This window comes from Martes martes (assembly GCF_963455335.1).
Source record: "Martes martes genome assembly, chromosome: 3".
In the NCBI taxonomy this organism is placed as follows: Eukaryota; Metazoa; Chordata; class Mammalia; order Carnivora; family Mustelidae; genus Martes; species Martes martes.
This window is the reverse complement of record NC_137890.1, coordinates 470,413-484,037: the sequence shown is the minus strand read 5'-3', so window position 1 is coordinate 484,037 and position 13,625 is coordinate 470,413. Positions and strand designations below refer to the sequence as shown.

The window sequence follows — 13,625 nt, the reverse complement described above, 5'->3', positions numbered from 1 at the left end:
GCCTCAGCCCTGCATGTAGCTGAGGGTCTCCTGCTTCAGCCCTAACTTCACTGGAAGCTTCTCCAGGCGTCTCTGCTTTGCGAGCTCAGCCCCGGGGGTGGAGGTGGGGGGGAGCGGGTGCGGGGCTGATCCCTCGGCAGGTGCCGGGTTCCCTTAGGTCCCCGGTGCAGACAGGTGACCTGGAGCAGGCCACCGTCAGCGTCAGGCCGGGTCCCCACATACTAACCAGTCCCCTAGCCGCGGTTTCACCCTTGGGCACCCCGGGGAGCTCTTCCCTGCGAGGGTTTTCTCCGAATTCCCGTTCCCAGCCGTTTTCCCTCCCACTTGCTATTTTTTAAGACGAAAATGAAATGTAGCGGGAAAGCCCCCAGCCATCTGGGGTTTCTCGGGACCCCTCTGCCTTCTGTCTGACCTCCCGCTCTCGCAAGGGAAGGAGCCCCTGCCGGGGCTGGGGGCCGCGGGGCGGCTTCAGCAGATGCTTCGGGGTCTGCCCTTTGTCCTTCCTGGCGGGCCCCAAGGAGGGAGTGGCGGGGGGGAGGGGGCCACGTAATCCTCCTGGAAGCGGCTTAGGGGATTGTCTCTTTCTGGCACCTGCTCTGTGACCCCGGGCCGGGATTTGGCCAGAGCTGTGTCAGCTGGGTTCCCGGGCTCCCGGCACGGCCGCTAGTCACCCTCGCACCTGCCGGGACGCCCGCTGTCTAGGGAGGGCAGGGGGCACAGGCCTGGGGTGGCGGGTCCGGCCTCTCGCGCCCGACGTCGCGGGCGGCCGGCACCGGGATGGATTTCGGTTCCCTGGAGACGGTGGTGGCCAACTCGGCCTTCATCGCCGCCCGCGGCAGCTTCGACGGCAACGCCGGCCCGTCCTCTCGGGACAGGAAGTACCTGGCCAAGCTCAAGCTGCCGCCACTGGCCAAGTGCGAGGGCCTCCGGGAGAGCCTGGACCTGGCGTTCCCGAGCGTGTGCTCGGAGCAGCCCGTCGGCAAGCGGCTCTTCTGGCAGTTCCTGGGGGCTGACGAGAGGCACGCGCCGGCGCTGGGGCTCTGGAAGGCCATCGAGGACTACGACACGGCCGATGACGACCTCCGGCCTCAGAAGGCCCGGGCCATCCTGGCCGAGCACCTGGACCCCGGGGCCAAGCTCTTCTGCAGCTTCCTGGACGAGGGCGCGGTGGCGCAGGCCCGGGAGGGGTCCGCGGCGCGCGGGGATGCGCCCTTCCAGCCGCTGCTGCGGGCCACCCTGGCGCACCTGAGCCAGGCGCCCTTCCAGGAGTACCTGCGCAGCCTCTACTTCCAGAGGTTCCTACAGTGGAAGTGGCTGGAGGCCCGGCCCGTGGGCGAGGACTGGTTCCTGGACTTCAGGGTCCTGGGGAAAGGGGGCTTCGGGGAGGTGTCCGCCTGCCAGATGAAAGCCACGGGCAAGCTGTACGCCTGCAAGAAGCTCAACAAGAAGAGACTCAAGAAAAGGAAGGGCTACCAGGTGGGTGGCGCCGCTCCCGGGGGTGGGAGCGCCCTCGGGGGTGGGAGCGCCCTCGGGGCCGCGTCCCTCCCTGCCCGGCACCCCTCGTGGATGGGCTCCTCTGCCCCTCGGGGCCGCGTCCCTCCCCGCCCGGCACCCCTCGTGGATGGGCTCCTCTGCCCTGGGGACGCCGGCTCCCTCCCCCGGGCAGCCTCCGCGTCCTGAGCCGATGGTCTGGCCTGCGGGGCGCAGAGGGGCCCGTCCGCGGCTCTGCTGCCCCCGGCCCGGCTCTGCCCCCACGCGGGGTTTGCCGTGACCCCTCTTGAGGCGGCTTCTGCGTTGGATGGAGTGGGCGGTTCTGCCCATCCTGTCAGCTGTCTCCTTTTTTTCGAGATTTATCTTATTTCCTTACTTATTTTTAAAGACTTTATTTATTTGAGAGAGGGACAGAGGGAGAGTGCATGAGTCGGGGGGAGGGGCAGAGGGAGAAGCAGGCTCCTCGCCGAGCAGGGAGCCCGATGTGGGACTTGATCCGAGCACCCTGGGATCATGACCTGAGCCAAAACCAAGCCTCGGACGCTCAGCCGACGGAGCCCCCAGGAGCTCCTCCCACCAGCCTTCCCGTGTCTCCATCCCCACCGTGAAATAGGGGAGCAGGTGTTGGGGGAGCTGTCGGTTCTCCACTCCGGCTTTCAGGGCTCTCGGTGCTGGCTTGTGCTGTGGTGGGGGCTCCCTGGGAGTCTAGCCGGCCTGACAGCCTCTGCCATGTCTTCTCCGGGCCAGGGTGAACCACGGCACGACAGGTTGCCGCGTGGGGGCTTCTCTCCCCAACAAGGGTGAGACGCCCTTGAGGGAGGGCGGCAAAGCTGCCGTGTCATAGGACCTCCTCTCCCATCCCGTGTGGCTCCCGTCCTTTCCCGCCACAAGCACAAATGCACAAATGCTTTTGGGGTAAACAGCAGCCACCAAGGGTACCCACCCCGGGGTTTCTCAATAGTGCTGTCCCCTTGGGGCTGCGGGGGCAAGCAGGCAGGGTGACGTGTCGTCCTAACCCACGGTGTCCTCTGTCCTGAGGCCAGTGTCCTCATTGAACTTAGTACTCAGGAAGTGTGGATGTGGGGGGCCTTCCGGAACAAAAGAGTTCCTCCTTCACAAAGGAACGCTACCTTCCTTACCCAAACACAACTTTAAAAACTGTGATAAAGGGACAGAAAATGAACAGAGGCCGGTGGGTCCCGGCTGTCCAGGGGGCCGGGAGAGGAGAACGGGTCTGGGGTTGCCAGGGGTGAGCCTGTCGGGTGTAAGGAAGGACTGTGGGGAGGGCCGGCTCAGAACAGGGGGCGCGCTGGGTCCTCTCCCAGAGCCGTTAGGGCTGCTGCTCCGACTCCTGTCTCCTTACCAGAGGCTCCTGTAAGCCTGGAGTCCTCCGTCCGCACAGACGTTTGCGCGACTGATTTGGTCTCTGGGGAGGGGCACGGCTGTCAGTTGTTTGCGGTTGCGTTACGCGAGCTGCTTCGAGGACTTGTGACCCTGTTTCTGTTTTCTGGGATGTGGGACTTACTCTTTTCAGTGACATCACTTTCGCACTTAAACCTGGGCGCTGATTCGACGTCTTGCTTTTCAGGGTGCTATGGTGGAGAAGACGATTCTAGCAAAGGTTCACAGCAGGTTTATCGTCTCTCTGGCCTATGCGTTTGAAACCAAAACGGACCTCTGTCTGGTGATGACGCTCATGAATGGGGGCGACATAAGGTAAACGGGGGACCTGGGGCGGGGGGGCTCAAGCAGCCGAGCATGAAGAGGGTTCTGGGCCCTGGGGGCTGCCCACGTTGCTCACAGGGCACGGTGAGGAGGAGCTCTGGGCCCCACCAACCCGCTCCTCTGTCCCTGGGCCGGTGACACTCGAGGAGGTGTGTCCTTAGTCCTACGTGAAATGCGGGCCAGTGGGGAGGTGGCGAGCGGCTCTCCGGCTGCGGGGGGACCTCGAGTCCCCGGGGACCTGGGGGTTACGTGAGTGCGCGGGGGTGGAGGTAGCAGGAGCACGAGGGGCCCAGGCGAGTGCTCGTGGGGCGGACAGTTGGATGAAGCGTGTGTGGGGACAGGCTGGGGGCATCACGTTACGATTTGCTCTTGGGGGTAATGGCTGAGCTGGAAACACGACGTGGCCAGCTTTGGGAACCATGACTTGCCCGTCGGTGGATCCGGTGCCTGGGTTGGCCGGAGGTCTGAGGGCCTGGCCTGGGGCTCCTGGGGGAAGTCAGACCGCTGGCTCTCGGTGGGGAACCCCGGGCAGTCGGAGAGCTCTTGCCTCCGTGTGCTGGTGTGAGACGGGGATAAGGAGTGACGCGGTGCTCTCGGGGCACCGGGCAGTGAACCCTAATCCATGCACGACCCCTGAGAGAGCATCCCAGCCGGCAGACGGGCCACTGCTGTCGGTTCTGCGCAAGTCCTCTGGCTCCGCTCTGCATCCTGGACTCCGCGCCTCTGCAGGGCCCGCGGTGTTTACGGGCCTCATTTTCCAGGCGGGAATTATGAGACCTCGACTAAAGGACCCACGTGAGGCCACGTGGAAGAGGAGAGAGGAGACTAGCAAGTGTACACGACATGACATCAGAGCACATACGATCATGACACTGTGCTGGACAGCGTCCTAGTACACGGCCTTACTCTATAGCGCACAGCAGCACACGACGCTGCCCTGTGCTGCATGGTACTACACCACGCGACGCTCTGCTATGCTCTGCTACACTATACTAGACCATACTACACCATACTACGCTGTACTCCTCTATGCTACACCATCTTACACCATGCTACACTCTGCTACACCGTGCTACCTATACTACACCATCCTACACTGTACTAGACCATACTACACCATACCACACCGTGCTACACTATACCCCATACTACCCTATACTACACTATTCTAGGCCATACTACACCATGCTCCACTATGCTCCACTATGCTACGCCATACTACTCTATACTACACTATACCAGACCATACTACACTATACTAGACCATACTACACCATACCACACTATACTAGACCATACGACACTATACTATGCTATACCACCCCATACTACTCTATACTACACTATATTAGACCATACTACACTATAGACTATTCTACACTATATTAGACCATACTACACTACACTATACCATGCTACACTATGCTACACTATACTACCCCATACTACCCTATACTGCACTATACTAGACCATACTACATCATACTAGGCCATACTACACCATACTCCACTACTCCATTATCTTACACCATGCTACACCCTGCTACACCGTGCTACCTATACTACACCATACTACACTCTACTAGACCATACTACATTATGCTACACTATACCGCACTATACTACACTATACCACACTATACTACAGCATCCTACACTCTACTACACCATACCACATTATGCCACACTGCACTACACCACGCTGCCCCGTGCTGTCCATATGTGCTATACCATCTCACACCATACTACAGCTGCCACCATGTTCTATGCCGCACCATCCCATCCTGTGCGTCCTCTGCTGCCCCGTACAACACCATACTATGTAGCACACCGTGTAACACCCTACACCACGCTGTCCCCCACTGTCCTGTGTGACGCCGCATCCTACTGCTCTCCACCATCTCCACTCCAGCCCGCTGTGTCACACGGTGTCGTGCTGTGCCAGAGCAGAGCTCACTACGTCCCTCTGTGCTACCTCTCGCTCCCGTACACCACGCTGTGCCACACGCACGGCACCTGCTACCGCGTCGCCCTGGCGCGGCACCGTCTGTCTTGCCGGCACGGCTGACTCGAGGTCTTTTCTCTTGCTTCTTGGCCTGCCTCTCGCTGGTCGCTCTCTGCTCTGAACAGTTTGTTTCCCCGTGTTCGTGAGGTCTCGCGTTTCTGTGGAATGTGAGAGTGGAGGAGACGAGCAAGCGGTCTAGGGGAGGAGGGACGCTGGCGGGGAAACCACAGCAGGCCCAGCCCGGAGCCCCGCCCGGAGCCACCCCCGGGCTCGTGCGCTCGGCCTGGGAGCCGGCCCGCACGCGTGCACGGACACCGGAATGACTGCTATGGTTGCGGCGACTCGGGGCGCTTGCCTGGGCTGGCTCCGCCATGCTCTGCCCGTCCTCTGGCTGGCAGCGGCGAAACGGCTTCGGGTCCACTCGCTGGCTGGTGCGGGCGAGCGTGGGGCGGTGGGGAGAGCGCTGCACTCTCGCCTCGGCTCCTGTCCTACGGGCTGCGGTGGGGGCCTGTGAGGGCGCGACAAGCCACCAGGGGCTCTCAGGCCGCCGCAGGTCTTTCAGGCCGATGCCGAGACGCCACAACGACCAGACCCCCGGCATGGGCTCTGAGGCTCTCACTGCTCCCTGAGATTTCTTGTCCCGTGGCCGCGGTGGTTGCCCTGTTCGCTGTGCCAGGGACGCATGGGCCCCTGTGTGGTCTGACCCCAGGTACCACATCTACAACGTGGATGAGGAGAACCCCGGCTTCCAGGAGCCACGCGCAGTCTTCTACACGGCCCAGGTCATCAGTGGCCTGGAGCACCTGCACCAGAGAGGCATTGTCTACCGAGACCTCAAGCCGGAGAACGTGCTTCTAGATGATGATGGTGAGGGGCCCTCCCGGGGCTCCCCTCCCCTGCTCTCCCCCCATCCCATCTCTCCTCCTCCCAGCCTCCCTGCCCCGGCCTGCCCATGCCAGGTTCTCCTGCATCGGTAGGACAGACTGGCTACTCTCTCTGCCTTTGAAGGGATTCTTGTCAGAAGGAAACACACAGATCTGGGTTCCTTTACGTCCCTTACACCCCCCGCCCTTGTGTCACTAGGTCGTGCAGACGTGGGGCGTTCTAGAGGCGGTTTAGGGCACTACTGGGGCCCCTCCGTCCCTCTGCAGTCTGGCTGGGGCGGCAGAGGCCTCGGGGCCCTGGGGTGGGCGTGTGCTGCGCGTGGGTGCTCACGGGCATGCGTGTGTGCGTGCGGCGGCTGCCCTTGGCTCCTGCAGGCTCAGGGGACACCAGGTGCCTTTGTTCTGTGGGCGCGCAGGTGACCTCGGCCTGTGTTTGCTTTCAGGCAATATCCGCATTTCTGACCTTGGGCTGGCTGTGGAGCTGAAGGACGGGCAGACCAAGACCAAGGGCTATGCAGGCACCCCGGGTGAGCCCCTGGGGGGGGGTGGGGGCGGTCTCTTCTGTGGGGGTGGGGAGCGAGGCCATGCACCCTCGCAGCAGATCACTGGGTGTGGCCAGTGGGTGCGCCCGGTCCCCGCTGCAGGGGGTCCCCCACCTTTCGGTTCTGGAGGGCCACCCGCTCCGTGAGGGGCTTCTGCCTCCACTGGCCTCCTGGACATCAACAGAGTGCATGTGTCCAACCTGCCCGGCCCCGTGGGTTGGAGCCCCGGACATCTGCAGCGGATCACCAGCCGTGCCCCCCACCGTGTGACAGCTCCCCAGCGCGCGCAGACCGGGACAGCCGCGATGGGTGGCCGGCCCCCACCGCCGTGTGGGGTAGGCTCTGCAGGGGAGGGGGCAGCCCGTGTCCAGGATGTGTGCATGAGTGTGCGTGCGTGCACAGGTGTGTCTGTGTGTGCATTGTGCACTCATACGCAACACGTCCTGCCCCGGCGGGGAGGGAAGCAGGGCCCGCAGACAACAGAGGGGACCCGCCAGCGTTGGGGCGGGCGTAGCGGGCAGCCCAGACTGCAGGGGAGCTGGGCGCTGCCTCCGGTCTGCGGGCACCTGGGGGTCTGTCCCCTGTGCTGCCGTGTTCCGGGAGGCAGGGCTCCCAGCCAGCCCATCTCTGGGCTGACTTGGCTTGGAGGAGGGACTCTTGTCACTAGGGTTTTGGGCTGCTTGGACCTTGTTTTGTGTCCCCAGATTCTCCTGTCCTGGGCTCTGAGCCCTTCTGGGTTTGTCCCTGCTGCCGTGGCCTCAGTTAGGGAGATCCCTCTGAAGTCGAGTCTTCCAGAATCTATGGGACTCCAGCTCTGAGTGGACTGTGTTTTAGGGGGATTCAGATCATGAGAAAGCGCAGAGAGTACGGCTCCGCAGGCTGGACTCGTGTCGTCGGACTGCGAGTGTGAGGGCCCTGCCGGCCACCAGAGGGCGTCACGGGCTCCGCTGCGGCTCTGGCCCGTCTCTGAGCAGGGGGCGCGGGGGCCCGGGCTCACACACCTGCTCAGTCACTCCCCTGCCCGTTTCGGTGACCGGCATTTCCTGGTGCTCACTTTGTCCCAGGTGCCACATAGCTCCTCGGGACACAAAGCTGCGTATCACCTTGCCGGGGTCGCGGAGCCAAGCAGGGACCCCCCACCCCAGGGTGTTTGCTGCAGAAACTGACCCCCTTGCTGTGGCCTGCTGGGCTGTCCCCCCAGACCCCGTTTCTGTCTCGAAGTGGCGGCCCGTTAGACATGTCCTTTTCGCCACGTCTGAGCCATCTGAGCGACGGTGCGGTTCCCGGAAAGTGGGGCCTATGAAGGGGTGAAGCGTGCTGGGCCAGGAGGGTCTGTGCAATTTCGTGCCGGCAGCCTCTGCGGGGAGGGGCGGGTCTGTGCCCCATCGACCTGGCCGCTGCGCTGAGCACATCCCCTCTTGGAGCCTGGCTCTGAGCACTACCCGTTGAGGGCCGGGAGGCCCCAGAAATCAACAGGCTCACGAGCTTTGCTTCCCTGGGAACGTCCGAAGCCGGCAGGCCCGGGAGCCACCCATGCCCCGCCCACAGCACCCGCCAGCTCAGGTCCCAGGGGAGTGGACCCTGGGCCCCAGAGACCGGCCCGTGCACCCTTCCCCTGTGCTGGCTGGCTCCCCGACACGACGGTTAGGAAAATTCCAGAACGTGCTTCGGGGGTGTGGGCTCCCCGCGTGGCCCCAGCCCGCCTTGTGTGGTCCGGTTGCTTTCTGGGTTGTGTTGGCTTAAATCGGCCCTTCTGTGCCCTTACGGGAAGGAGCTGGTAGCGCCTGACCACGATGCTGTGGGTCACGCTTGTGCCTGCGTGGCCGGCCAGGGCCACGGCTCCGGCTGTAGGACGTGCCACAGGGAGGCGGGGCTTCAAGCCCGCGAGAGGCAGCGGCTGGACCCGGGGCGGTGTTGCCTGGAGGAGACACTCAGCAGCGTCTGCAGACATTCCCGGCTGCGACGACTGCGGGGGTTCCAAGTATCGGTGTGGGCAGGGAAGGGGTCCCCAGTGCGCGGCGCCCAGGGCAGCCCCGCCGCGGAGGGGTCGGGGTGAGGAGCCCGCCCGCGGGCACGCTGGGAGCCCCGTCTGGGACGCGCTGCCTGGCCTGAGTGCGTGCTCAGTGCCGGGGCCTGCGCCGGAGTCTGTGCCCGCTTCTGCCCGCAGGGTTCATGGCCCCTGAGCTCTTGCGGGGCGAGGAGTACGACTTCTCCGTGGACTACTTCGCCCTGGGCGTCACGCTGTATGAGATGATCGCAGCCAGAGGACCCTTCCGTGCCCGTGGAGAGAAGGTAGGAGGTCACTCGCACGGGTCCCGCGGCCGCCCTGTGACCCCCTCCTCGGGGGAGCCGCTGCTCAGACCTTGAACACAAGGGGCCTCTCGTGGTACGTCCTTCCCAGGCAGGAGAGGGGACGTGGCGACCTCATCTCGTGGAGCCCCACACTGACAAGCGTTTCAGGACCCGCCGGGCCCGGACTTCCCCAACCCCCCCCCCCCACAAGCAGCCCTCAGCTCCCCCAGCCCAAGCCAGTCCTGGGGCGGGGAGACAGGGCCACAGGCGCCCCCATTCGTGCTTCCACGGCGGACCGGCGAGCTCTCCGTCTGGCCCGGCAGCCTTTCTGAAGAGCGGGCCCTGCCTCACTGTGCCCGACCCCCGGCCCCAACGCCCTCCCCCTGCCCCGTCTGCCCCGGAGTCCAGGGGTGCTCCAGCTGCGGCCCCAGAACCGCACGTACCGGCTCACCTCAGACCTCTCGGGGCCAGCTCGGGGCCCCAACCAGAGCCGAGGCTGCGGTAAAGCGAGTCAGGCGAACCTCCTGGTTCCCGGCGCGCACCTCGGTCAGGTCACCGCGGGCCGGAGTCCCGAGCGAGCCGCGACGCTCGGTCCCAGGAGCCGTCCGCGGGCCTCCGGGGCCGGCGCTCACAGCTGACGGCCCTGCGGGGCTTCACGACTCGTGAGCGCTGGTCCCAGGTTACCGGGACAAGTAGAATAACAACGACAGTTTGAAATACTCTGAGAATCACGAGAATGTGACCGAGAGACGTGAGCTGAGCCCAGGCTGTCGGAACGATGGCCCACGGACTCGCTCGAGGCAGGGTGGCCGCCGCCTTCCGTGGGGAGAAGCGCGGTTCTCTCCGGAGCCCAGAGAGGGGGTGCCTGGGCCCCGACCGGAAGCCCGGTGTCCTGTGTGTGGTGAGCGCGATGGGCTCGGGCTAGTGGGGCTCGGGGCCGCTGTGGCTCCTGGTCTCCCGGCCCGCGGGGGGTATGTGTCCCTCCCGAGAGTCACTTGCGAGAGCGCGGGAGCCCGCAGCTGTGCGATTTTAGAAAAGGCGAATCTGTGTGTGGTGAGAGCCTGTGGCCGGGGTCTGCCCGAGCCAGGGTGGACCTGGGGTTCAGGGGCACAGGGCACCTCGGGGCTCCTTGTGGGGCTCCCTGCTGACCATGCAGGCCTGACACCCCATCACTGGCAACGGGGTTCTCTGGAAAAGCGCTCAGAATCAGACACCAGGTGGAGGCGGATGTGATGGTAGGGATGATGGTGGAGGTGATGGCAGAGGTGACTGGTTACCCCCACCGTCACCTCCGTCCCATCACCTCCTCTGTCACCTCCACCGTCACCTCTGTCCCATCACCTTCTCTGTCGCCTCCACCGTCACCTCCGTCCCCTCACCTCCTCTGTCGCCTCTGCCCGGCGTCTTCCCGGGAGGTGCACTGGCTGAGCTGGGCACATCCCCTGGTGGGCTCAGCGGGCTTCCCGTGACGTGGCGTGTCCCACCGTGCAGGTGGAGAACAAGGAGCTCAAGCAGAGAATCCTGTCCGAGGCCGTCAAGTACCCGGACAAGTTCAGCCAGGCCAGCAAGGACTTCTGCGAGGCGCTGCTGGAGAAGGACCCCGAGAAGCGCCTGGGCTTCAGAGACGGGACATGTGACGGGCTCCGCACCAGCCCACTCTTCAAGGACATTAACTGGAGACAGCTCGAGGCTGGTATGTCTGTGCGCCTTTGGACCCGGGGGGGCCGTGTGGGGCGGGTCCGCCGGCCCCAGCAAGGGGCCTTGCTCGGCGCCTCCTGGGCTCCCCCCGGCCACCCTCCTGCCCCTAAGTAACCCCCGTCTCCACGTCCTGTCACCCCACGTCCCGGGCCTGGGTGGTAACACACAGGTTTCTTGGGCTGGGGGAGGCTGGTTGGCATGCGCGGGGGACATGCTGCTGACCTTTGAACTGAGGGCCCAGACCTGCGGCCGTGACTTTCTATGCTCCGTACTTTTAAGGAGCCCCTAACCCGAGACAGCGCAGGATTCTTCAAGCTGTGTGTCTGGAAGACACTTGCCCATTCGGCCAGTGTGTTGTTGGCTGTGGCGGGTGCGTGTGCAGGCAAGGCCCCGCCCCAGAGCCCACAGAGGCCACGTGAACACGGGACTCACCGCCGCAGCCTGAGGAGAGAAGTTCCTTCTTCTGGGGTGGGGGGAGCTGGGAGCCAGGAGAGGCTGGAGGGTCCCCAGGGCCACTGCATGGGTCTGGCGGAGTGCTTAGCCGGGGGCCACATGGAAAGGAAGGGCGGGAGAGCCCCCAGGGTCACGTGGCTGGTGTTCTGTGTCTGGCGACTAGGGCGCCGCGGCTCCTGAGCGGGTTGGGGGAGAAGCCAGCTTTGGAAAGAAGACGGGAGCTCATCCTGGGTTGCTTCGGGGCGTCCCACCTGCAGATGATGACGCTCCTGGGGAGGCTGGCGTGGGACACGGGCCAGAGCCCTCCGTCCCTTGCCTGGACGCGAAGGCCCTTGCGTCTTGCTCAGCAGGCTACAAGGCACCCGAGAACTTTCCTGAGCCCCTGGGGCCCCTGGGGCAGGGTGACCCTGCTCACTGAGCGCACGGCTGCCCCCTCCCACTTACATGTCGTACGTCGTGTGCTTTCTCTCCTCACAGGGATGCTGACACCCCCCTTTGTCCCGGACTCCAGGACGGTCTACGCCAAGAACATCCAGGATGTGGGCGCCTTCTCCACTGTCAAGGGTGTGGCCTTCGACAAAGCCGATGCTGAGTTCTTCCGGGAGTTTGCGACCGGCAGCTGTCCCATCCCTTGGCAGGAGGAGATGATCGAGACGGGCGTGTTCGCGGAGCTGAACGTGTGGCGCTCTGACGGGCAGATGCCCGACGACATGAAGGGGCTGACTGCAGACGGGGCGGCCTCGGCGTCCAAGTCAGGGATGTGTCTGGTCTCCTAAACGTGCAGGGAGAGGGAGCACCGCAGCCCACAGGGGCGAGAACGGCTGCGTGAGCCGCCGGGCACCCGCAGCACTGTCGGGGGAGAGGCTCGGTGTGGACACACGTCCGGCCTGTAAATAGTCCGCTCCCCTGCCCCATGTCACTCAGTAAGGCTCCGCGGTGGACCCCGGATGGACTAGACCACCAGGCCTAACCCAAGGACTCCCGTGGACACGCCAGCCCGTCGTGGGGTCGGCCGCTGGGCAGAGGGCAGCTCGTGCGGGGGACACGCAGCCCGTGTTTCCTGACGCCTCACCTGCATCTTCCCAGAGCCCGGCCCTCAGTGGGAGGCCTTCTGCTTGGCTCAGGGGCCGCCAACTGTGCCCATGGGCTCCCGAGCGCCAGCGGAGAGGCCCAGGTGGGGGCCTGCTCCTGCCCCCCAGGGCCGGTCACCCTCCGCGTGACGGTGATGCTGGCATCAGCCAGGTGCTGAACGGTGCAGGTTCTGAGGGGTGGCCTTGCCCAGGCTGGGGCTCCGGTGTCCCAGGGGAGAGGAGGGGATGGGGCTTGGGGGTCTGAGAGCGACCACAGCAGCCTGCCCCCGGTTCTTTTCGTCCTGAGAATCCCTCCGGCTGATGGCACCCGGGCCCAAAGCCACCCGCCCCCGGGCAGACAGGTGTGCGGGAATCTTCTCTCCACCCCGCGCACCTGCTTGCCACCCCACTCTGCCTCCCGGCGGAGTCGGGGCAGACTGGCAGTCGGCCGGGGACAGGCCGTCTCCATCCCCACACCGGCAGCTGGGCCCCAACGCTGTGAAGCACAGACATGCCCTCCCTCTGGCCTGCGGCCCCGGGCACTGTCCTCGTTGGCTCCCGTGTCTCCCGCTTCACCTCCACCTCTGCGTCCCTGGAGCCTTTACGCATCTGAACGGGAAGCACGTGGTTTGGTGGCCGCGGCCTCCAAGAGACCACGTTCGCTCCTGGTCAGGCTTTGCTGGCATCAGGCTGGGAATCCCTCGGTGGGGCCCACCCCCGGGGAGGAGCTGTGGTTTGGGGCAGTGGGGTGCCTTCCAGAAGGGTCTCTTCGTCTCCTAGGGAAGAACTTCAGATCCCTGGACCTCACCGGCCATGTCACGTGCTGGTCCAGGCGGAGAGCCACGTGGTGCGGCTGTGAGATGCAGGGCGCAGTGGGCATCGCGTGGGCAGACTCCCCCCATGGGCGTCAGAAGATACCCTGGCGCTTAACTTTCGGGGGCTGGTGTGAGGACCCGTGAGGGAGTCCAAAAGACAGCGTCTTTCCTCGTGTTAGCACCTGTGCTGGGCTGACATTCTCCTTTCCCAGCAGCCGTCCCCCTGAGTGTTGGGACCGTCCCCGTCCCCACGCTGTCCACCCCGAGGGTTGGGGCGTCTGTCGCCCGCAGATGTCTACATGTGGTCACTCACCCCACCCTCGGGGCACAGGGGTTCTGCAGCCCACGACTCTGCCGGGTCTCTGCCGGGACCCCCTCCTTTCTGGTGCAGGGCTCTGCAGGGGCCGTGTCCCCAGCACTCGCGTGTGGCACACAGTTGTCCGGGGTGCAGAGGCCAGTAGGTGGTGGAGAAAATCACCCAAGTTCTTCAGAACATGTTATGCACACAGAGCCTCTGAGCATGCCCTTGGGCCAGAGTCTTGTCCCCTGGCCGTGCGCGTGGCCCTCCAGAGGCAAAGAATGCTCCGGGTGGGCCTGGAGGGGCGTCCAGGGCTTTCTAGCAAGTGAGTGGAAGTCCCGGCACGTCCCTG

General features: G+C 64.5%; 1 protein-coding gene across 1 annotated transcript; it reads left to right on the top strand.

Annotated features, from left to right (window-relative positions):
* Positions 1–777: 777 nt before the first annotated feature.
* On the top strand, positions 778–11,866 carry GRK1 (G protein-coupled receptor kinase 1; the record flags this gene model as incomplete). Its single annotated transcript, XM_080799028.1, has 7 exons — positions 778–1,476; positions 3,080–3,207; positions 5,931–6,088; positions 6,549–6,632; positions 8,815–8,939; positions 10,431–10,632; positions 11,568–11,866. 7 exons carry the CDS (start codon positions 778–780, stop codon positions 11,864–11,866), a joined length of 1,695 nt encoding a protein of 564 aa, XP_080655154.1.
* Between the last annotated feature and the right edge of the window lie 1,759 nt (positions 11,867–13,625).